This window comes from Aegilops tauschii, chromosome 3 (assembly GCF_002575655.3).
Source record: "Aegilops tauschii subsp. strangulata cultivar AL8/78 chromosome 3, Aet v6.0, whole genome shotgun sequence".
NCBI classification, from domain to species: Eukaryota; Viridiplantae; Streptophyta; class Magnoliopsida; order Poales; family Poaceae; genus Aegilops; species Aegilops tauschii.
Window position 1 is genome coordinate 148,202,402 of NC_053037.3, and position 21,338 is coordinate 148,223,739.

At 44.3% G+C, this 21,338-nt stretch overlaps 1 protein-coding gene and 2 long non-coding RNA genes across 10 annotated transcripts; 2 read left to right on the top strand and 1 right to left on the bottom strand.

Annotated features, from left to right (window-relative positions):
- Positions 1-963: 963 nt before the first annotated feature.
- LOC120962005 (uncharacterized) lies at positions 964-1,769 on the top strand. Of its 2 annotated transcripts, XR_012204535.1 has the most exons (4): positions 964-1,174; positions 1,273-1,392; positions 1,494-1,551; positions 1,634-1,769. It is a non-coding gene; the product is annotated as an uncharacterized lncRNA (long non-coding RNA). The 2 variants fall into 2 exon arrangements; XR_012204534.1 differs by lacking the exon at positions 1,634-1,769 and having other exon boundaries at positions 1,494-1,632.
- Positions 1,770-5,121: 3,352 nt separating this feature from the next.
- LOC109776981 (uncharacterized) lies at positions 5,122-7,548 on the top strand. 3 transcript variants are annotated; one of them, XM_020335644.4, is made up of 5 exons: positions 5,122-5,449; positions 5,684-5,798; positions 6,101-6,176; positions 6,293-6,383; positions 6,481-6,993. In XM_020335644.4, exons 1-5 carry the CDS (start codon positions 5,403-5,405, stop codon positions 6,587-6,589), a joined length of 438 nt encoding a protein of 145 aa, XP_020191233.1. In that variant the 5' UTR covers positions 5,122-5,402; the 3' UTR covers positions 6,590-6,993. The 3 variants fall into 3 exon arrangements, 1 of the variants encoding a protein (XP_020191233.1); XR_012204531.1 differs by lacking the exon at positions 5,122-5,449 and adding an exon at positions 7,189-7,548 and having other exon boundaries at positions 5,538-5,798; positions 6,106-6,176; positions 6,481-7,105; XR_012204532.1 differs by lacking the exon at positions 5,122-5,449 and adding an exon at positions 7,189-7,548 and having other exon boundaries at positions 5,661-5,798; positions 6,481-7,105.
- Positions 6,366-11,465, bottom strand: LOC109776982 (uncharacterized). Of its 5 annotated transcripts, none has more exons than XR_012204533.1 (4): positions 10,907-11,401; positions 8,833-9,446; positions 7,686-7,836; positions 6,366-6,602 (listed from the first exon to the last, which is right to left on the bottom strand). It is a non-coding gene; the product is annotated as an uncharacterized lncRNA (long non-coding RNA). The 5 variants fall into 5 exon arrangements; XR_002236182.4 differs by having other exon boundaries at positions 8,821-9,446; XR_002236180.4 differs by having other exon boundaries at positions 8,821-9,451; positions 10,907-11,399.
- Positions 11,466-21,338: the final 9,873 nt, after the last annotated feature.

The following is a 21,338-nucleotide window of genomic DNA, read 5'->3' on the forward strand; positions in this document are numbered from 1 at the left end:
GTGCTATATGGATCTGATGAGAGCCGAGGGCTAAAATAGATTCAGTCGTCTTGGAGTTGTTTTTGTCATTTGATAATTAGGAGATGCTTTGTTGCTTCAGTTGTGTCCCTTTTGATTTGTATTTTTGGATGAATAAATGAATCTTGTTAGGGATGAAGGCTAAAATATATTCAGTTGTCTTTGAGTTGTACTCCCTCAGTCCCATAATATAAGAGCGTTTTTTACACTAGTGTAGATAAATGAGAGCTTAGATAGTTTCGGTTGTCTGTTTTGGGGTGTTAGGTTCATATTGATATTGTACTGTGGTGGTAAATGGATGGCACACTGCGACATGCTTTTTTTTGCGGTGAAAAAAAGCATGTCGCAGTGTGGGTCATTTAATTGGTGTTCTTGAATGAGTTGATCGATTTGGTGTCGGTTTGGGTCACTGGTTGGGTGTGGTATATTGTGTTTTCTGTTTATTGGGATGGTTAGGTGCCATTGATTGAGTTATTTGTGCTGCCTGGTGATCATGGGCATTATCATATATAGCATATTCAGGGTTCCACTCCTGTTAGTTGCGTGTGTTTGCCAGGTTGTACACCGCATGGTCTTGCAATTAGGTTTACTTCGTGTGTCTTGTTGTGGTCAATTCCTATGTATGTATTGTTTTGTACTTTTGTTTCTTTGGTTTTAGCTTCTGTCCGCCGATGCAGTGAGAGCTCGGTGTCGTGTCCGCTAGCTGAGCGGCAAGCTGGAGCTGCAGGAAAAAAAAAAGCATGTCGCAGTGTGGGTCATTTAATTGGTGTTCTTGAATGAGCTGATCGATTTGGTGTCGGTTTGGGTCACTGGTTGGGTGTGGTATATTGTGTTTTCTGTTTATTGGGATGGTTAGGTGCCATTGATTGAGTTATTTGTGCTGCCTGGTGATCATGGGCATTATCATATATAGCATATTCAGCGTTCCACTCCTGTTAGTTGCGTGTGTTTGCCAGGTTGTACACCGCATGGTCTTGCAATCAGGTTTACTTCGTGTGTCTTGTTGTGGTCAATTCCTATGTATGTATTGTTTTGTACTTTTGTTTCTTTGGTTTTAGCTTCTGTCCGCCGATGCAGTGAGAGCTCGGTGTCGTGTCCGCTAGCTGAGCGGCAAGCTGGAGCTGCAGGTCGATGAACATGGTGGCCCTACTGTGAGGTTCTGATGCCTCACTCTGTGTCTATCTCTTTCAGTCCCGTTCCCCTTTATATATGCTAATCCTTCATGCCTCACTAAGATTTTTCTTGGTTTTGTAGTTATGGATTACTGTGAAGAATGATTACCCTGATTAATTAGGATTTGAATGTGTTAGCCTAGACCCAGATGGATTGGTTTCAAGTTATTTCTTGGGTGGGAGATCATATGTACCTCTACAGGCATGAAAAAGAACAGCCTCAAACATTTGGTATATTCCTCATTTAGTTTATTTATTGTCTTACATAACTAACTTAGTGCTTGGGGCTACTTTGTGTTTTAGGTTACTGGCCAGGTCTTTAGCCGCCAAGAGCAGTGGCTAGGGCTGTCCAGCTTGGCAGGTATACTGCATGTTCTATTAGGTTCTTGTCCTTGTCTGGTTTGTTTACCTATAACTAACATACATGCCTTTATTTCTTCCAGTTGTGTGTGTTAGTCTTTTTTGGTTGTTCCTATGGCTTGTTGTGGCTTCCTTTGTTTTCTGTCGGGCAGTGTGCCTTTGTTTGGGTCAGTTGCCATGGTGCTTCATAGGTGATCTTGAAGATAATCAGGGATAATGTCTCACTGTGCGCAAGCGGTTCCTCCTGTGCTGCCTTGTTGAATGCAAGCTTCTCTATCTTGGAAACCAGCAGCGTTCCCTACCTTGTTTGAGAGCTTTTTCTTTGTGTTCTGTTCCACTGCCGCCCACTCGCTCCGTCGGTCTGGCATTAGACTCCAGAGAGGTTTACGTTGATGTTTAGTCTCTGTCTCACTCAAAAGGCTCGCTGGTTCCCACATCATGGGAATTCGCAGGGCCCTATGGAGCGGTTTCTTGTGCGGATGCATGACGGTGGTCGGCCAAGGCCATGGCTGGTGCCACCCACTCACTGGGCAAGGGCAAGGAGGTCGTCGTTGTTCTATCGGACGACGACACTGACTAGTTTAGTTTCGTTTAACTATAGTAATATGGTGTCTTATGGGTACTGTATACTCATTTGACTGTTAGCATTGAGTTGGTAAATGCCAACCCCAGTAAGTGTTGTTTCTGGCTATTAAATCAAGCTATGCTTATATTATTTTTGTTTGTCTTGGTTGTGATGATGTTTCTCTCTAGGATGTATACTTCATTAAAACTCAGTTTACGATATCGCTTGCTAAATGCTGATTGTTACTGCAATAGTGGATCACATATATACACCATATATATACTTATTGTTGAATGTTGATTGTTTCTTCTAGTTTGGTGACGACCTTGCTATTCCGTGCACTGTTGGCTGCTGTTTTTACCATTCGGTTCATATAGAGGTAATACGGAAGGACCATCTCAAAGGTGAGAGATCCAGTTTTTAGAATATCATGTTCATATTAAACAAAATCTCCAACGCTAGCAAGTGAGGGCATGCTTGCACCAATCATGCGTTTTGTCCTTTTGAAGCAGAGACCGTAGACCAATCGTTCGACAGTATTTTCATTAATAACAACAAAGGTACAAAATATTACAGAGCATATGACAGTTCACCCAACACCAATTTTTGGAAACATCAAGTTAAACATAGATAATCAATTGAGGTGAGCTGCAATCCAGGCCTTGAAACTTGCTACATACCTAGCCTTGATCTTGTGAGTGAGCAGATTGAGGTCTTTTTTCAGTAGAAGTCTCCAAGACTCCACTGGGGGTTGGATCTGCTGAAAAATCCTTCCACTCCTTTGCATCCAAATATGCCAGCATCCCATAATGATTATTATTAGACCAAAATTCCTGGGAAGAGCATTAGTGTTCAAGAGAATCTCATCCAAGACTGAGATACCCCTAAACTTGTGTAGGCCAAGGGATGCCCAACAAACATAAGCAAACAGACAGTCCCAAAACAGTCTCATCCGCATTTAGAGTACAAATGGCACGATTCTGATAAGACAGGTCAAAACCTTTTCTATGGAGGAGGCATCTGGTGTTGATTCTGTCATGCAAGGGCAGCCAAAAAAATATTTTATATCTTGGCATTGCCTCACATTTCCAGATTTTCAAGAAGGGGGAGCAGCATTGCCCTGCTTTAAGAACTTGTACATGTTAATAGCAGTAAAAACTTTAAAGTTCCAACTGTAAGTCCAGGTGTCTCTCTGATCAGTAATCACCACATTGCTCAACAACAATTGCATCTGGTTTAGTTGTTGAAATGCCTGTAAGGATAGAGGTGAATGCGTTGTTCTTGGGAAATGCACATGGCAAAAGTCAATGGCGATAATGCGTCTCTTCTCTATCCGATGCTGACGTGTGCTGAGTGTAAACTGCACCTTATGAGCATGGCTAATAGTAAGGTGCTATGTCATCTATAGTCATTGATAAAGTAGCGTTAACTATTAGACTAATACTTTTCTTAATATTTTTTTCTTTTCTACATTTGTACTACGATTGACTAGGAGCATGTGTAAAGCTGGGCTTTTGCATGAGAACTCACTCCTCTTTTTTTTAATGTCCCTTTTCTCCACACGGACAAATGTGTCGTGTAAACAGGCTACTAACCACTTACTATATTTCCTCTCAGACTTTTCGACTACTAGATGATGAGTTAAACGGGTCTGTTTTTTTTAAGGAGCGAAATGACCAAGGTCTTTTTTACATTCACCTTTTTTCGGGAGAGAATTTGTAGTATGCAGGTGTGGGGGCATGCAGCCCCCTTTTTCATTTGGCTTTTGATTTTCAGCCTTTCATCTCTTTTAAACCAAAAGTTTAAATTAACTTCTGTTTTCATATTTGTGTTTCTGGTGACGAGTGCTTTCAAATGAGATCCATTTTGAATATATTTTGACGGGTTTTTAAAAGTTTTAACTTCTGAAACTTGGTATGACCGATCAAGAACAGCCAAAAAACTTTTCTATGGAGGCATCTGGTGTTAATTCTGTCATGCAAGAACAGCCAAAAAAATATTCTATATCTTGGCATTGCCACACATCTCCAGATTTTCAAGAAGGCAGGGAAGCAGCATTGTCCTGCTATAAAAACTTGTACATGTTAATCGCACTAAAATCTTTTTGAGTTCCAACTGTAAGCCCAGGTGTATCTCTGATCAGTAATCACCACATTGCTCAACAACAATTGCATATGGTTTAGTTGTTGAAATGCCTGTAAGGATAGAGGTGAATGCGTTGTTCTTGCGAAATGCACACGGCAAAATTCAATGGCCACAATGCTTCTCTTCTCTATCCAATGCTGACGTGTGCTGAGTGTATACTGCACCTTATGAGCATGGCTAATACTCCCTCCGTTCCGAATTACTTGCCGCAGGTATGGATGTATCTAGATGTATTTTAGTTCTAGATACATCTATTTCTGCGACGAGTAATTTGGAACGGAGGGAGTAGTAAGGTGCTATGTCATCTATAGTCATTGATAAAGTAGTGTTAACTACTAGACTGTTTCCTTAAAAGCTCACAGTGCTTTAAGAAAAGTAGCGTGCATGACCTACTTTATCAATTGAGTAAGTTTCAGAAACTAAACCTTAAAGCTCACAGTGCCCTCATACGGAATCCAACTACTTTGTTGATTGCGATGCAATAGGGCAGCTGGCACGGCTGGGCTGGTGCGAGCTTCCACAGCTTTGTGCCCGTGCGAATTTTTGTTTTTGTGGGGAGAAATAGCTGCCGCTGTGTCAAACCAAAGGAGACAGTCTAGGATGCCCAGAAGATATTTATGGATAGAATATTACACGTGTCTGGACTCGGTGCAAGAATTTTATTGATTCTTCCAATAATTTTCTTCAGTGGAAGCAGGCATCTTGGTTGGTCCACCACAAACACGAGCTTAACCGTGCAACGCATATGGATAAGCACGAGCAAGACATGCATATGCATGTATGTAGGCTGCGTGAAAGCTCTACTGCTCTTAACCGTGCATGGGTTCTTTAGAAATAGCCATTTCTCGGCCAGACATGCATTATCATTCATTGGTTGACCGATCTGGAAAACCACAATCCACATTGGTTGCCGCACTAGCATGTTTTGGGTACTTCGGTGCTGATTAATTGGATGTATAGAATCGACTGGCACCTCACCAGTGGCGTCCAGCCGAGGTAGGCCCGAGACGTGGACGGTGGATAGCCAGCCTCTCTCCCCGCTCTATAAATCACGGGCACACCAAGCTTCCCTTCCAAAGCAGAACAAGCGCGGATCTGAGAGCAGATGAACTCGAGGTATTTCGTTGAGTGAGATCATCACCATGTCGTGCTGCGGAGGCAGCTGCGAGTGCGGCAGCGGCTGCGGGGGGTAAATTATCTCGAATCCCCTCCTGATTTCTGCCTTCGATCTCTCCATCTTTACGCTTTCTTTCTCAACCTTTTCTTTCATCTCTCCTCGATCCATCTTGTTCCGCTGCATCGATCCCCTCTTCCCGCTTTACACACACAGCGCGGATGCCTGTTGCAGCTTTGTTTTTCCCAAGTTTTTTCTAGGCTGTTTCTGGGACGAAATCATCACTACCTTTTGTCTGAAATTGAACAGGGCTCGATGTGGGGGACGATTCATTGACTCATTGTACGGCCATGATGACATCCACGGCCTGGATTACTGGGCTAAGAAGTGCGCGGATTATTTGTTGTCAGAGCCACCTGATATGGTACATCTATCAAATTTCCCTCTTCGTCAATCATATTATGTAAAAAAATAACTAATGCTAATGAACATGGGTGCTGCCGTTGCACTATACTCTGCCGGATGCTTTGCCATGGGTAGAATTTCTAATGGGTTAGCATACCCAGTTACACTTGATTTTGTCACTGGGTTTAGCGGCTGGCTTCCCTTCTCAGGGTCTGAATCCTTAATATTCTGGAAGAAAATAAATACTAGTGATTTACTCATGACATGTGCGCAGTAGTATTTGTTAAACTCATACACGAAGTCTTGTTCATGGCCTGGAAGAGCAGGATGGAGAGCTCAGGGACGACTGCTCGCAGGAGAGCCGCTCATTTAAAAATCCTGCTCTTGCATGGAGACGGTTAGCAGTGCTATTGTTTTGCTAAATACTCATGTTAAGTTCCTTTTTTTAGGGAATACTCATGTTAAGTTCCTTGTCAGCACTAAGAATGGTTTCTTTATTTGGTGTTCCTGCAGATGATCCTCAAGTACCATACGAAACCAGTATATGGTACGCTAAGTTTCTGCGAACCTCAGGCTTTTCAGTGGATTTTAGAACCTTCAACAGGTACTACAGTTGAACATACACAATTTTTTCACTGATCATTTGCTCTCATATTGTTCTTCTAAAATTTAGTACTAACATTATCATGTCATTTATGCAGACTGCAGCATTTTTGGACATACCGTGAGATGGATTATGTCAAGCAGTGGCTCCGCCCTAGGATCACAGTGCCCAGAATCACAGTGCCCAGACGCCATGGAAGGCTGTAGTTTAGTACTCCCTCTGTAAAGAAATATAAGATCGTTTAGATTACTAATAAAGTGATCTAAACAATCTGAAAGGCTGTAGCTTAGTAGTAAAAGTCGTACCACCATTACTAGTATAGTAAGTACTAAAGAGGATGGCAGTATTGTATGGCAGTAAGTACTAAAGAGGATGAACAATTGCAATTTCCAGTGAAGCTTGGCATAGGTGGCTTTGGCATGGGTGCTGCCGTTGCCCTCTACTCGGCACAGTGCTATGCCTTGGGAAGATTTTCTAATCGGTTACCATACCGATTACCCTGGGCTTTGTCATTGAGTGTAGCAGTTGGCTTCCCTTCACAGGGTCTGAATCCTTAATATTCTGGATTTGAAAATCCACTGACAAAATCTAAGGTAATTGACGGTTCAAAGAATCTAAGGTAATTGGGTATGGTAACTGATCCGGAGGATCTTACGGATGTCATCATGTCAAGAGCCCCATTATTATAAGACACGCCCAACATCTACTTCAAACATACTAAGGTGGATTCCATCGTTAATGCATGTCTTCTTGGTTCTCATGAGGATGGTATACTACTTGATTTTCATGCCATTTGCACATATAGGTTTGAGTCCAATGATGAGCGTGCCATAGAGGAGGTTATCCCCAAACAAGTGCCTACACCATCCGCGAGACAAGCATGAAAGCGGAGAAGGAACCGTCAAGATGAAGACAAGGTTCCGCAAACATCAACGGGTGTCCATGAAAAGGCTACAAGCAATGCAGACTGTAAAATGATCTCCGGCAATATAGCGCCGTAGCACATAGATTCACGTCTTTCAAGTTCCTAATTATATCCTGGCAGTCTGAACTCCGAAGTAATCACGATATGCCTTTGTGTTCATGTCTGGCACCAGGGCCAAGGCTTTGATGCGAACGTCATCTGGGCGAGTGAGCACTGCAATCTATTTTTGGGTTGTGTTCAGACTTCAGACACAAGCGGTAGTCAGCTCGGTTTAAGTCGATAAACTAAGCTTGTGGTTTCTCCTCCAAATCATCGAGGAAGTGATTAATGAAACCAAAAGTGGATGCTGGCCTATAATAGATGACTTCATGAATTACCTTTCTTCTCAAAGACCATGTGACTGAGCAAACAATTCACGTTTTGATGAAGTCAGGGATCCATCATATGAGAGCACCACCGTTTGATGTTCTGGATACCAAAATCTGGATAAGTGTTCAATATAAGCTCCTCACCGATCAAGGACACACCCTGGTTGACAATATACCAGAAGAAAATCAGTCGATGCATTGGCACACAAAAAATATGGCAAACAAATATGTTACATTAAACCAAAAGAAAAGTCTGTTTAGTACAAGAAAATGAAAAACGTGAAACCAATAGTCCTATTTTTATTTTTATCACTGATCGTAAGAAATCCATAGCTATTGGCTGCATACAAAGAAACAAAAATTATACCCACACAACCCAAAAAATTGAACACATGGGGCAACCCATAGAAAAGCATAAGGCCTAGGTTCAAGCTGCAAAACTATCAAAGAACGAAGTAATGTGGCATAGAGAAAGCATAAGGCCCGTGTTCAAGTTGCAAAACATCAAAGAAGAAACAAAGTAATGCAGTACAGAGAGACAACAGGCGCGGCAAAGCGCACCTATGCTTCTAGTCATGGCTATAGCCTACTACTTCCAATAATGGTAGCACTCAGGATAGCCCACACCGCCAATTAGTTTGATGCATGCAAAGAAAAAGAATGAAGCACCCAACGACTACTTTTGATTTGATGCAAGTGAAATTCCTACGTTCGGCCCGGAAAAGGGTAAAAGGACCATGAAATTGATCTTGACGCCCACGTTAAGTGTGCATTGGAGATGGACTATAGAAGTATAGAGGTTAGCCACAAGATCAATTCCAACATTGTGATGGTTTTTCCCCCTAAAATTCCAACATTGTGATGCCTCCCCCCCTAAAACACATTGTGATGGCTTTTACACTTCTTTTACTCGATTCATCAAGCTTCTTATAATAGATCAAATGCTATTTCTTGAAATCAGGTAAAACTCTTGTAATCGTGTGACAGCTATTATTTTTTGTAATCGGGTAAAAGGCAAGTTACATGGCTCACTACTTTTACTCGATTAATCAGGATTCTTATAATGGGGCAAATGCTATTTCTTGGAATCGTGTAACAATTGCTTTTTGTAATCGGGTAAAAGGCAAGTTATTAGATGGCTCACGGAATAACATACACTCCTCGCCTGTTTTGCCCTCTTCCGTCCAGATTCTCACCCGAGACCCTATAAATATAGTTCCACCTTAGCTATGTGTACCAGCAACAGCAACAGCAGCATTGATCGATCATTTGTGACCCGATGACACACACCACGAGCTCCTCCAATGGCACACATATAATCCAGGTCAGGGAGGCCCACCTGGCCACCGTTATCTGGTTGTGACGGCGAGAGGTATATATACTCTGTACTGCATTGCTGTGCTGAGTCCATTTCTAGTGACTGGACTGTTGTGACGGCGAGAGGTATATATACTCTGTACTGCACTGCTCTGCTTTGCCATGATGAGTTCACTTCTAGTGACTGAACTGTTGTGACGGCGAGAGGTATATATACTCTGTACTACACTGCTCTGCTTTGCCATGATGAGTCCATTTCTAGTGACTGAACTGCGAAAGGTATATATACTCTGTAATGCACTGGCCTGCTTTGCCGTGATTGAGACCACTTCCAGTGACTGAATTGTTGTGACGGCGAGAGGTATATATACTCTGTACTGCGCTGCTCTGCTTTGCCATGATGAGTCCACTTCTAGTGACTGAATTGTTGTGACGGCGAGAGGTATATATACTCTGTACTGCATAAATTTGAATGTGAAGTGAGAGCATAACTATGGAAGTATTTGTGGGCGATCGAGGTTATGTTTTCTTGGGAGGGCGAACATTAATTCATAGTGAACCATAGTGTAAATAAAAAACAAACATTTTTCATATAAATGTTCATGTTAGTGTAACAAGCGTTCTTGACAATTTTCATGCGAAAATGAATAGCAGTGCTTCATCAGTGAAAAAAACAAAATTAAGTGTAACATTTGAAGGTCACATTTAGTGTTTGACTTTGTTTTTTTGGACAGGTCAAAATTCTACAGCTTTTCAACTAAAATTTGCAGGTAGCATTCGGATGTGACCACGAACACATATAATTTTATTTTGATTTTTCTTACATTTGAAAAATGCATTTTTGGCACTCAGGAGCATGTGCTTCTGGAAGCCAAACTGGATTTCCGTGTTTTCTCATACTTTTTCCCTAATCATATATTTGTGTTTCTGTATTAATTGCAATCATAATCAACTGTAGTTAATTGCATTGTGAATCGACTATTCAATATTTGAAAGTGCCACAAGAGCTGTTTCTGTATTAATTGCACTGTGTGCGTTTGTATTCCACCTGACCACCTGTACTAAGTTTCTGGTACTCCCAACGGTAGTGCATAGCCTGCACATGACCGGCACCAAAAACACCTTGTATATGCATCTACTACGGTTGCCCAGATGTCGCTTTCCGTGGATGAAATACAACGAACTCCCCTATCTATACAGCGAGATGATCCCAAGGCATCAGGTGCTCGTCCACCAAAACTGCTTTTCGTAGAAACTTACGTAGCTTACTAGTGAAGCTAGTATATGACGCAAATGCTTACCTCAGATAGGTCGGTTCAGAACTGCTATATAAGGAGCAGCTCACCACAAATTGTAACAAGCTCATCAGTACTGAAATACACTAGAAAAACAGCTTCACAGCGTGGATGTCATCATGGTTAACTAGACGAGAGAAAGATGAGGGGGACAAAGTATCCACCTCTCATCACTATGCCTTGATCGGGAGCTTCACACCGTGGATGTCATCGTGGCCGTACATGAATCGTCCCCCACATCCAGCTCTGTTCAATTTCAGACAAAGGTGGACGTTTCATTGTACGGCCTGATGACATCCACAGCGTGGCTCTCCCAGAAACAGACTACTCAAGGGAGAAACAAAGCTGTAACAGGCAGCCAAGCCGTATGTAAGTTTTGTTAAGAATTAATTAGATGTGATGAATTAGTTAAGGGCTGCTACAGACCCTGGAACCAAGCCACGCGATGCAATCGGCCACCACTCCGTTCACGGCAAAACAGCGTGCAGAAGGGAAATTATAATGATCTAACGATTGATTTGTTTTCTTCACTGTACGTTTTTGCACCCAAGATTGCTAATCCAGGAACAAATTTCTTCGACAAAGAACAGACAAGTGAAGTGTGCACCCGACGGTTACCTTCAGGCGAGGCACAGAGCCACGGCCGTCTTCGGGGACTTCTCGGGGAGGCGGCTCCAAGCGGTGGCCTCGCTGAACGGACGGGAGCGCCCTCACACGCCACAACAACAGCGCAGCACGGCTGCACGGCGGGCATGGTCGCCACCGGAGCGTGGCGGCAGCGACCGCGTCGCGTCAGCGAAGGCGACGGGCGCACGGCCGAGGCCTTGTGATCAGTGCGCAGCCCGGTCCACGCGCAAGGCGAGGCGGAAGCCAAACCTCCTGGCGTGGCTCTCCCGGTCGCATGGCGGCCCATGGCGCAGCGGAGGTTCTGCCCGGCGCGGTGCGGCGGTGTAGCGCGTGGCTATGCGCCGGCGCGGCATTGGCAACGTGCGGTTGCCTGACCCGAAGGCATGGCCGGGCTGGCTGTTGGCCGCCCGTCGACGGCGACGGTGCGGCGTTGACTGTGCGGCACGGATTTCTCCGGCGATAGGCCATGCGGCTTGGAGGAAGCGGGGATTGGGTAATCCTATCCCTTTGGAATATTTACAGTTCGGTCTACAATATTTCTGTTATTCACAGAAACGACCATATATTTCTCTATATTTTCTTTTGAACACCATATATTGGCAAAGGCACCGGTTTGCAATTGGGCGCTGCTACGCGTCGGCCGGCGGATCTTTTCGAAAGATCCGCCACCTCGCAAGCCTCAAATCTCGAGCGGCCGACCGTCACCATGTACCATTGCAATATATGTTGTGTTTTAGAATTTTTCTGCAACACGGGTCATGATGCAGAAAATTTTACAACATAGATTAAGTTGCAGATTTTTTTACAACAAAAGTCTTGTTAGAGTTTTATTTCCCCTTGCAACAGAGGTCTTGCCGCAGAATTTTCATGGCAAGAGTCTTATAAATTTTTCGCAACAAAGATCTTGTTGCAGAATTATTCTGCAACAGAGGTCCAGTTGCAGTAATTTATAGTTTTTTCACAACCGATGCTCGTGCGAGCCGAGGCTCTGCAACTGTTCCTGGGTGAAACGAGAGCGATAGGATCATGATTTTTCTGGAAGATGGAGGCGGTTGACGCTTGGAAGCAATCCACAGATGGATGCTAATCATTTCACGTTGAGATTAGTCTTCCGTTCGAATGATAGAAGAGTTTCGACAATCTTGTCATCAGCATGGCTTGGGATCTTTTCACAACCGAAAGGAACAATAGGTGGTTGCAGCTGACCTCGCTCAAATGATCTTGGAAGAGCTTAGAGAATGGAACTTAGCATTTCACGGTGTAGGAGGTTTACAGCGTTTTGTGAGACGGTAGCTTTGTAGATGTGTGGAGTAGGTGTTCCCACGTCGATGTTCGCATCGTCGTGTGGATTCTTGTAAATCTATTTTTTATATATATAAATACGGTATGCAATTGCATACTTTAAAAAAAGAGCATCTACAGGCAGACTTGGCAAATTCGACCCCTTATAGTTAGTGCTATGCATCCGAGTCTCATATTTTATCCCTAGATCCATACAAACAATGTAAAATAAGCCAACGTAGTGCGACACACTAGCTACTACGCTTCGTCGTCGGAGATGGCCGCGACGTCGGTGCCGGGCACCGGGTAGATGGGCGCGTAGGAGGACTCTGGCTCCTCCTCATAATCGTCATCATCAATATACGCGAGCATCTCGTCGACTTCCGCGGCGTGCTCCGCTTCCACCTCCTGCCGACGACGATGTTTGGCCTCCGATTTCGACCGAAGGAAATCAAGGATCGCCTGCTGCTCCGCCTGCAAATCAGCGTCCCCAGCTTCCCCCACATCCTTCTCCTCCTCAACCACCTTCAAGTCCTCCTCCGGATCCACCACGTCCGGAGGTAGCCCTGCGACGATCCGGGCTTCGCGCCTTGCCTGGATCTGCTCAAGGAGCTGCAGCCGGCGCTCCGGCGTTAGATATGGGTAACTCCTTATCGTACGGCGTGCATGGCTACTAGTGGTTGCGGGTGGCGATTGGAAGTGCGGCGGCGGCGGACGAGAGGGGGGAAATGTTGACGGGTAGGGTTTCAGTACCGACAGTCCGCTTAAATAACCGGGTTAGGAAACTACGCGGCCCTCCAAAGTGGCGCCACGCGGCGCCATTGGTCCGATGGAGGAGACGAGTTTCGGACCATCGGGTTTCTGAGTGTTTTCCTATGAGACCCCATCGTCAGCCGATGTGGCGGACGCGCCTGGGCCTCCCCATATCCGCCCAGATTTAGACTAGGCACGAGGGATGTTGGTCAGCCCGGACAAATGAGGCCCATTTGAGGCGTTCTTTGGGTCGCTTTTTTGTGACCGGTCACTGACCGGACCGTCCACCCAAACGTTTGAGGCTGATTTGAGATGCCCAGCCGTAGATGCTCTCCGGTACCTGAAAATTTTTGTGTCCTTCGGTTAGCGAGTGATGCGTTGCCAATTTTTCCAATCGATCAACACATTCTTCTTCACTTTTCCTAATTTTTGCTCGTCTATTTTCTATTTGGCTTCAGGCTATTTTTTGAGCCGTCCGATTGTGCAGGAATCTCACCGTCTCTCATGTCCTCATTCACGGTTATTTATAATCTTACCAACTACTTCCTTCATCCTATAATATAAGATCGTTTTTACGCTATATTATTGGACAGTGGGAATAGTAGATAATTACGCACGTAAACAAACAGTATTGGAACAGGGGATACCCCGACGGCCGAAACAATGCCGACGGCCCCCGTCGGCCTATTCGGAGCTATGCCGATAGCCAGGTCCAGGCCGTCGGCGTATCTAGGCCGTCGGGCTACCCCGAGATAGGCCGACGGCCACCGTCGGCACAGAAAGGCCGTCGGCCTAGATAAGAGCACGCCGACAGCAGCCGTCGGCATCCATGGGCCGTCGGCATACTTGTGGGCCCGGCGACCCCGTTCGTGACGGGCGGCTAACGGCGTCCGAACTATGCCGACGGTGGAGACGGACGGCCGTTGGCATAGGTACGCACGCCACGTCACTGATGATCCGGGGCGCACCGACCAGTGTATATGTCGACGGCAGCCGTCGGCATATATGCCACGTCACCGATCCGCGGCATGCCGCCTGCCTAAGCCCTGCCCGTAGCTATGCCGACGGCAGAGCCGTCGGCATAGTTATATATATTTTTCATTTTCATATATAATTTTTATACGCACGCCACGTCACTGATCCGGGGCGCACCGATGTATATGCCGACGGCTGCCGTCGGCATATATGCCACGTCACCAATCCGCGGCTCGTCGCCGGCCTAAGCCCTGCCCCATAGCTATGCCGACGGCAGAGCCATCGGCATAGTTATATTTTTTCGTTTTCATATATAATTTTTGTTTTTTAGTATTATTATTTCATTAACTTACATGTAGCATCGGGTCTATACGGAGGGGTGTGCCCCCCCTCGCGGACGGCGCCGCCGCCGGCACCTGGAGGGGGGAAACAGCCGCATCAGGTCTATACGGAGGGGACGGTGCTCCCAAGTGTTTCTATGGGATGACCTACCACAACCGGGTAGTGTGGTAGCATGTCTGAAGAGGCAGCACGCGTCTCGGGGGTATGGCCCCCTCACGGACGGCGCCGCCGCCGGCACCTGGAGGGGGAAAGGACCGCGTCGGGTCTACACGGAGGGGATCTTCCTGTGGGTTTGGCCGGGACGTTGCTCTCAAGTGTTCGTATGGGCTGACCTAACACAACCGGGTGGAGAGATCCACTGGTCAAAGCCCGTCCGTGGAAAGTCAAAGGGCTAGATCTCGTGGTCAAACGCTACAGGGTTAGGCGGGGCGGGGGCCTGGGGGCTAGCAATGCCACTGAAGCATCGTACTGGGCCCTCATACATGCAGTACGGTGTGGTGGCATGTCTGAAGAGGCAGCACGTGTCTCCGAGGTGTGGCCTCCCTCACGGACGACGCCGCCACCGGCACCTGGAGGGGGGAAACGACCGCGTCGGGTCTACACGGAGGGGATCTTCCTGTGGGTTTGGCTGGGATGTTGCTCCCAAGTGTTCCTATGGGCTGACCTAACACAACCGGGTGGAAAGGTCCACTGGTCAAAGCCCGTCCGTGCAAAGTCAAAGGGCTAGATCTCGTGGTCAAATGCTACAGGGTTAGGCGGGGCGGGGGCCCTGGGGGTAGCAATGCCACCGGAGCGCCGTACCGGGACCTCATACATGCCGTACGGTGTGGTGGCATGTCTGAAGAGGCGGCACGCGTCCCCGGGATGTGCCCCCCCTCACGGACGGCACTGTCGCCGGCACCTGGAGGGGGGGAAACGGCCGTGTCGGGTCTACACAGAGGGGATCTTCATGTGGTTTTGGCCGGGACGTTGGTCCCAAGTGTTTGTATGGGCTGACCTAACATAACCGGGTGGAAAGGTCCACTGGTCAAAGCCCGTCCGTGGAAAGTCAAAGGGCTAGATCTCGTGGTCAAACGCTACAGGGTTGGGCGGGACGGGGGCCTTGGGGGGTAGCAATGCCACCGGTGAAGGGAATATGCCCTAGAGGCAATAATAAAGTTATAATTTATTTCCTTATTTCATGATAAATGTTTATTATACATGCTAGAATTGTATTAACCGAAAACTTAGTACATGTGTGAATACAAAGACAAAACAAAGTGTCCCTAGTATGCCTCTACTTGACTAGCTCGTTTATCAAAGATGGTTATGTTTCCTAACCATGGACATGTGTTGTCATTTGATGAACGAGATCACATCATTAGGAGAATGATGTGATGGACAAGACCCATTCATTAGCTTAGCATTATGATCGTTACAGTTTCATTGCTACTGCTTTCTTCATGACTTATACATGTTCCTCAGACTATGAGATTATGCAACTCCCGAATACCGGAGGAACACCTTGTGTGTTATCAAACGTCACAACGTAACTGGGTGATTATAAAGATGCTCTACAGGTGTCTCCGATGGTGTTTGTTGAGTTGGCATAGATCGAGATTAGGATTTGTCACTCCGTGTATCGAAGAGGTATCTTTGGGCCCTCTCGGTAATGCACATCACTATAAGCCTTGCAAGCATTGTGACTAATGAGTTAGTTGTGGGATGATGCATTACGGAACGAGTAAAGAGACTTGTCAGTAACGAGATTGAACTAGGTATGAGGATACCGACGATCGAATCTCGGGCAAGTAACATACCAATGACAAAGGGAACAACGTATGTTGTTATGCGGTTTGACCGATAAAGATCTTCGTAGAATATGTAGGAGCCAATATGAGCATCCAGGTTCCGCTATTGGTTATTGACCGGGGATGTGTCTCAGTCATGTCTACATAGTTCTCGAACCTGTAGGGTCCGCACGCTTAACGTTCGATGACGATTTGTATTATGAGTTATGTGATTTGATGACCGAACTTTGTTCGGAGTCCCGGATGAGATCGGGGACATGACGAGGAGTCTCGAAATGGTCGAGAGGTAAAGATCGATATATTGGAAGGCTATATTCGGACATCGGAAAGGTTCCGAGTGATTCGGGTATTTTTCGGAGTACCGGAGAATTACGGGAATTCGCCGTATTGGGCCTTATTGGGCCATACGGGAATAGAGGAGGCAGGCAAAAGGGAAGGAGGCGCGCGCCCCCCCATGGGTCCGAATTGGACTAGGGGAAAGGGGGCGGCGCTGCTATGTCTTGAGCTTGCGTTGGTTTTCCTTGAAGAGGAAAGAGTGATGCAGCACAGTAGCGTAAGTATTTCCCTCAGTTTTTGAGAACCAAGGTATCAATCCAGTAGGAAGTTCCTTCAAAGTCCCACGCACCTACACAAACAAACAAAGAACTCGCAACCAACGCAATAAAGGGGTTGTCAATCCCTTCACGGCCACTTGCGAAAATGAGATCTGATAGAGATAATATGATAAGATAAACATATTTTTGGTATTTTATAATATAGATGCAAAAAGGTAAAGATGCAAATAAAAGTAGATTGAAAGCTTATATGATAAAAGATAGACCCGGGGGCCATAGGTTTCACTAGTGGCTTCTCTCAAGATAGCATAAGTATTACGGTGCGTGAACAAATTACTGTCGAGCAATTGATAGAAAAGCGAATAATTATGAGATTATCTAGGCATGATCATGTATATAGGCATCACGTCCGTGACAAGTAGACCGACTCCTGCCTGCATCTACTACTATTACTCCACACATCGACCGCTATCCAGCATGCATCTAGAGTATTAAGTTCATAAAGAACAGAGTAACGCATTAAGAAAGATGACATGATGTAGAGGGATAAACTCATGCAATATGATATAAACCCCATCTTTTTATCCTCGATGGCAACAATACAATACGTGCCTTGCAACCCTTTCTGTCACTGGATAAGGACACCGCAAGATTGAACCCAAAGCTAAGCACTTCTCCCATGGCAAGAAAGACCAATCTAGTAGGCCAAACCAAACTGATAATTCGAAGAGACTTGCAAAGATAACTCAATCATACATAAAAGAATTCAGAAGAGATTCAAATATTTCTCATAGATAAACTTGATCATAAACCCACAATTCATCGGATCTCGAGAAACACACCGCAAAAGAGTTTACATCGAATAGATCTCCACGAGAGAGGGGGAGAACATTGTATTGAGATCCAAAAAGAGAGAAGAAGCCATCTAGCTAATAACTATGGACCCGAAGGTCTGTGGTAAACTACTCACAACTCATCGGAAGGGCTATGGTGTTGATGTAGAAGCCCTCCGTGATCGATTCCCCCTCCGGCGGAACACCGGCGAAGGCTCCAAGATGGGATCTCGCGGATACAGAAGGTTACGGCGGTGGAAATTGTTTTTTGGTGGCTCCCTGGATGGTTTCGAGGTACGTAGGTATATATAGGAGGAAGAAGTGGGTCGGTGGCCGCTCATGGGGCCCAGGAGACAGGGGGCGCGCCCACCAGGGAAGGGTGCACGCTCCACCCTCCTGGCCTCCTCGATCGCTTCTTGACGTGCACTCCAAGTCCTCTGGATCACGTTTGTTCCAAAAATCACGTTCCCGAAGGTTTTATTCCGTTTGGACTCCGTTTGATATTCCTTTTCTTCGAACTGAAATAGGCAAAAAAACAGCAATACGGGCTGGGCCTCCGGTTAGTAGGTTAGTCCCAAAAATGATATAAATGTGTAAAATAAAGCCCATAAACATCCAAAAGGGGTAATATAATAGCATGGAACAATAAAAAATTATAGATACGTTGGAGACATATCAAGCATCCCCAAGCTTAATTCCTGCTCGTCCTCGAGTAGGTAAATGATAAAAACAGAATTTTTGATGTGGAATGCTACCTAGCATATTTCTCAATGTAATTTTCTTTATTGTGGCATGAATGTTCAGATCCAAATGATTCAAAATAAAAGTTCATATTGACATAAGAAATAATAATACTTCAAGCATACTAATAAAAGTAATCATGTCTTCTCAAAATAGCATGGCTAAAGAAAGTTATCCCTACAAAATCATATAGTCTGGCTAAGCTCTATCTTCATCACAGAAAGTATTTAATCATGCACAACCCCGATGACAAGCCAAGCAATTGTTTCATACTTTAGTAATCTCAAACTTTTCAATCTTTCACGCAATACATGAGCGTGAGCCATGGACATAGCACTTATGTGGAATAGAATGGTGGTTGTGGAGAAGACAAAAAGGAGGAAGATAGTCTCACATCAACTAGGCGTATCAACGGGCTATGGAGATGCCCATTAATAGATATCAATGTGAGTGAGTAGGGATTGCCATGCAACGGATGCACTAGAGCTATAAATATATGAAAGCTCAACAAAAGAAACTAAGTGGGTGTGCATCCAACTCGCTTGCTCACGAAGACCTAGGGCATTTTGAGGAAGCCCATCATTGGAATATACAAGCCAAGTTCTATAGTGAAAATTCCCACTAGTATATGAAAGTGACAACATAGGAGACTCTCTATCATGAAGATCATGGTGCTACTTTGAAGCACAAGTGTGGTAAAAAGGATAGTAGCATTGTCCCTACTCTCTTTTCTCTCAATTTTTTGGTGGGCTTCTTTGGCCTCCTTTTTTTATTAAGTCCGGAATCTCATCCCGACTTGTGGGGGAATCATAGTCTCCATCATCCTTTCCTCACTAGGACAATGCTCTAATAATGAAGATCATCACACTTTTATTTATTTACAACTCAATACTTAGAACAAGATATGACTCTATATGAATGCCTCCGGCGGTGTACCGGGATATGCAATGAATCAAGAGTGACATGTATGAAATTATGAAGGTGGCTTTGCCACTAATACGATGCCAACTACATGATCATGTAAAGAGCAATATGACAATGATGATGCGTGTCATATGAACGGAACGGTGGAAAGTTGCATGGCAATATATCTCGGAATGGCTATGGAAATGCCATAATAGGTAGGTATGGTGGCTGTTTTGAGGAAGGTATATGGTGGGTGTATGGTACCGGCGAAAGTTGCACGGCACAAGAGAGGCTAGCAATGGTGGAAGGGTGAGAGTGCGTATAATCCATGGACTCATCATTAGTAAAAAGAACTCATATACTTATTGCAAAAAATCTACAAGTCATAAAAACCAAGCACTACGCGCATGCTCCTAGGGGGATAGATTGGTAGGAAAAGTCCATCGCTCGTCCCCGACCTCCACTCATAAGGAAGACAATCAATAAATAAATCATGCTCCGACTTCATCACAAAGCGGTTCACCATACGTGCATGCTACGGGAATCACAAACTTCAACACAAGTATTCTTTAAATTCATAATCACCCAACTATCATGACTCTAATATCACTACCTCCATATCTCAAAACAATTATCAAGTATCAAATTGATCATAGCATCCAATTCACTTTCTATGATAGTTTTTATTATACCCAACTTGGATGCCTACCATTCTAGGACCAATTTTATAAACATAGCAAATACCATGCTGTTCTAAGAGACTCTCAAAATAATATAAGTGAAGCATGAGAGACTAGCAATTTTTACAAAATTAAGCCACCGCCGTGCTCTAAAAGATATAAGTGAAGCACTAGAGCAAAAACTATTTAGCTCAAAAGATATAAGTGAAGCTCATAGAGTATTCTAATAAATTATAATCAAGTGGGCTTCTCCCAAAAGGTGTGTACAGCAAGGATGATTGTGGAAAACTAAAAAGCAAAGACTAATATCATACAAGACGCTCCAAGCAAAACACATATCATGTGGTGAATAAAAATATAGCTCCAAGTAAAGTTACCGATAAACGAAGACGAAAGAGGGGATGCCTTCCCGGGGCATCCCCAAGCTTAGGCTTTTGGGTATTCTTGGATATCTTGGGGTGCCTTGGGCATCCCCAAGCTTAGGCTCTTGCCACTCCTTATTCCATAGTTCATCAAATCTTTACCCAAAACTTGAAAACTTCACAACACAAAACTCAACAGAAATCTCGTAAGCTCCGTTAGTGAAAGAAAGCAAAACCACCACAAAAGGTACTGTAATGAACTCATTATTTATTTATATTGGTGTTAAAACTACCGTATTCACACTTCTCTATGGTTTATAAACTATTTTACTAGCCATAGATGCATCAAAATAAGCAAACAACACATGAAAAACAGAATCTGTCAAAAACAGAACAGTCTGTAGTAATCTGTAACTAACACAAACTTCTGGAACTCAAAAAATTCTACCAAAATAGGACGATCTAGATAATTTGTTTATTGATCTACTGCAATTGGAATAAGTATTTTATCACGTTCTGGTGATTTTAAACAATTGTTTTCGTGAACAGAAAGTTTCTGGAATTTTTAGCAAGATCAAATATTCATCATCCAAGAAAATCCTATAGGTTCTACTTGGCACAAACACTAATTAAAACATAAAAACACATCTAAACAGAAGGTAGATGATAAATTTATTACTAAACAGAACCAAAAACAAAAAACACAAATAAAATTGGGTTGCCTCCCAACTAGCGGTATCGTTTAACGCCCCTAGCTAGGCATAAAAGCGAAGATAGATCTTAGTAGTGCCATCTTTGGCACCCAATTCTTTAATAGAGAACTTAATATCCTTAAGAGTTTCTTTCTTTTTAGTAATGATTAAGCTTGAAGGAAAGAAATCAAGAAACTCATTTGTAGAAAAAGGTTCCTTAATGATAGCAAAAGCATTGGGATGAACACTTATTGATTTGAGATCGGCACAATCTTTGTTAGAAGATTCACCCTTATTTTTAGGAACATACATGACTTTGGGAATTTTAGTAGGAGGAGTTGAGGTATTTTTCACAGATGAAAAAGCAGACCCTAAATTGGTGATAACATCCTCTAGTTTACTAATTCTTGTAGAATCGAGATCTATCCTTTCATTAACTAAAGGTTCTTTTTCTTTAAAAAATTTCAAGGTAACCCCAACCTTAGATCCATATTGGGTAATCTGATTGTGGATC

Excerpts from the sequence above, each read along its gene's own strand:
- LOC109776981 (XM_020335644.4), top strand. The coding sequence starts at position 5,403 with ATGTCGTGCTGCGGAGGCAGCTGCGAGTGCGGCAGCGGCTGCGGGGG. Across the intron at positions 5,799-6,100 it reads TGTCAGAGCCACCTGATATG|AGCAGGATGGAGAGCTCAGG; the intron begins GTACATCTATCA and ends ATGGCCTGGAAG. Across the intron at positions 6,384-6,480 it reads GATTTTAGAACCTTCAACAG|ACTGCAGCATTTTTGGACAT; the intron begins GTACTACAGTTG and ends TCATTTATGCAG.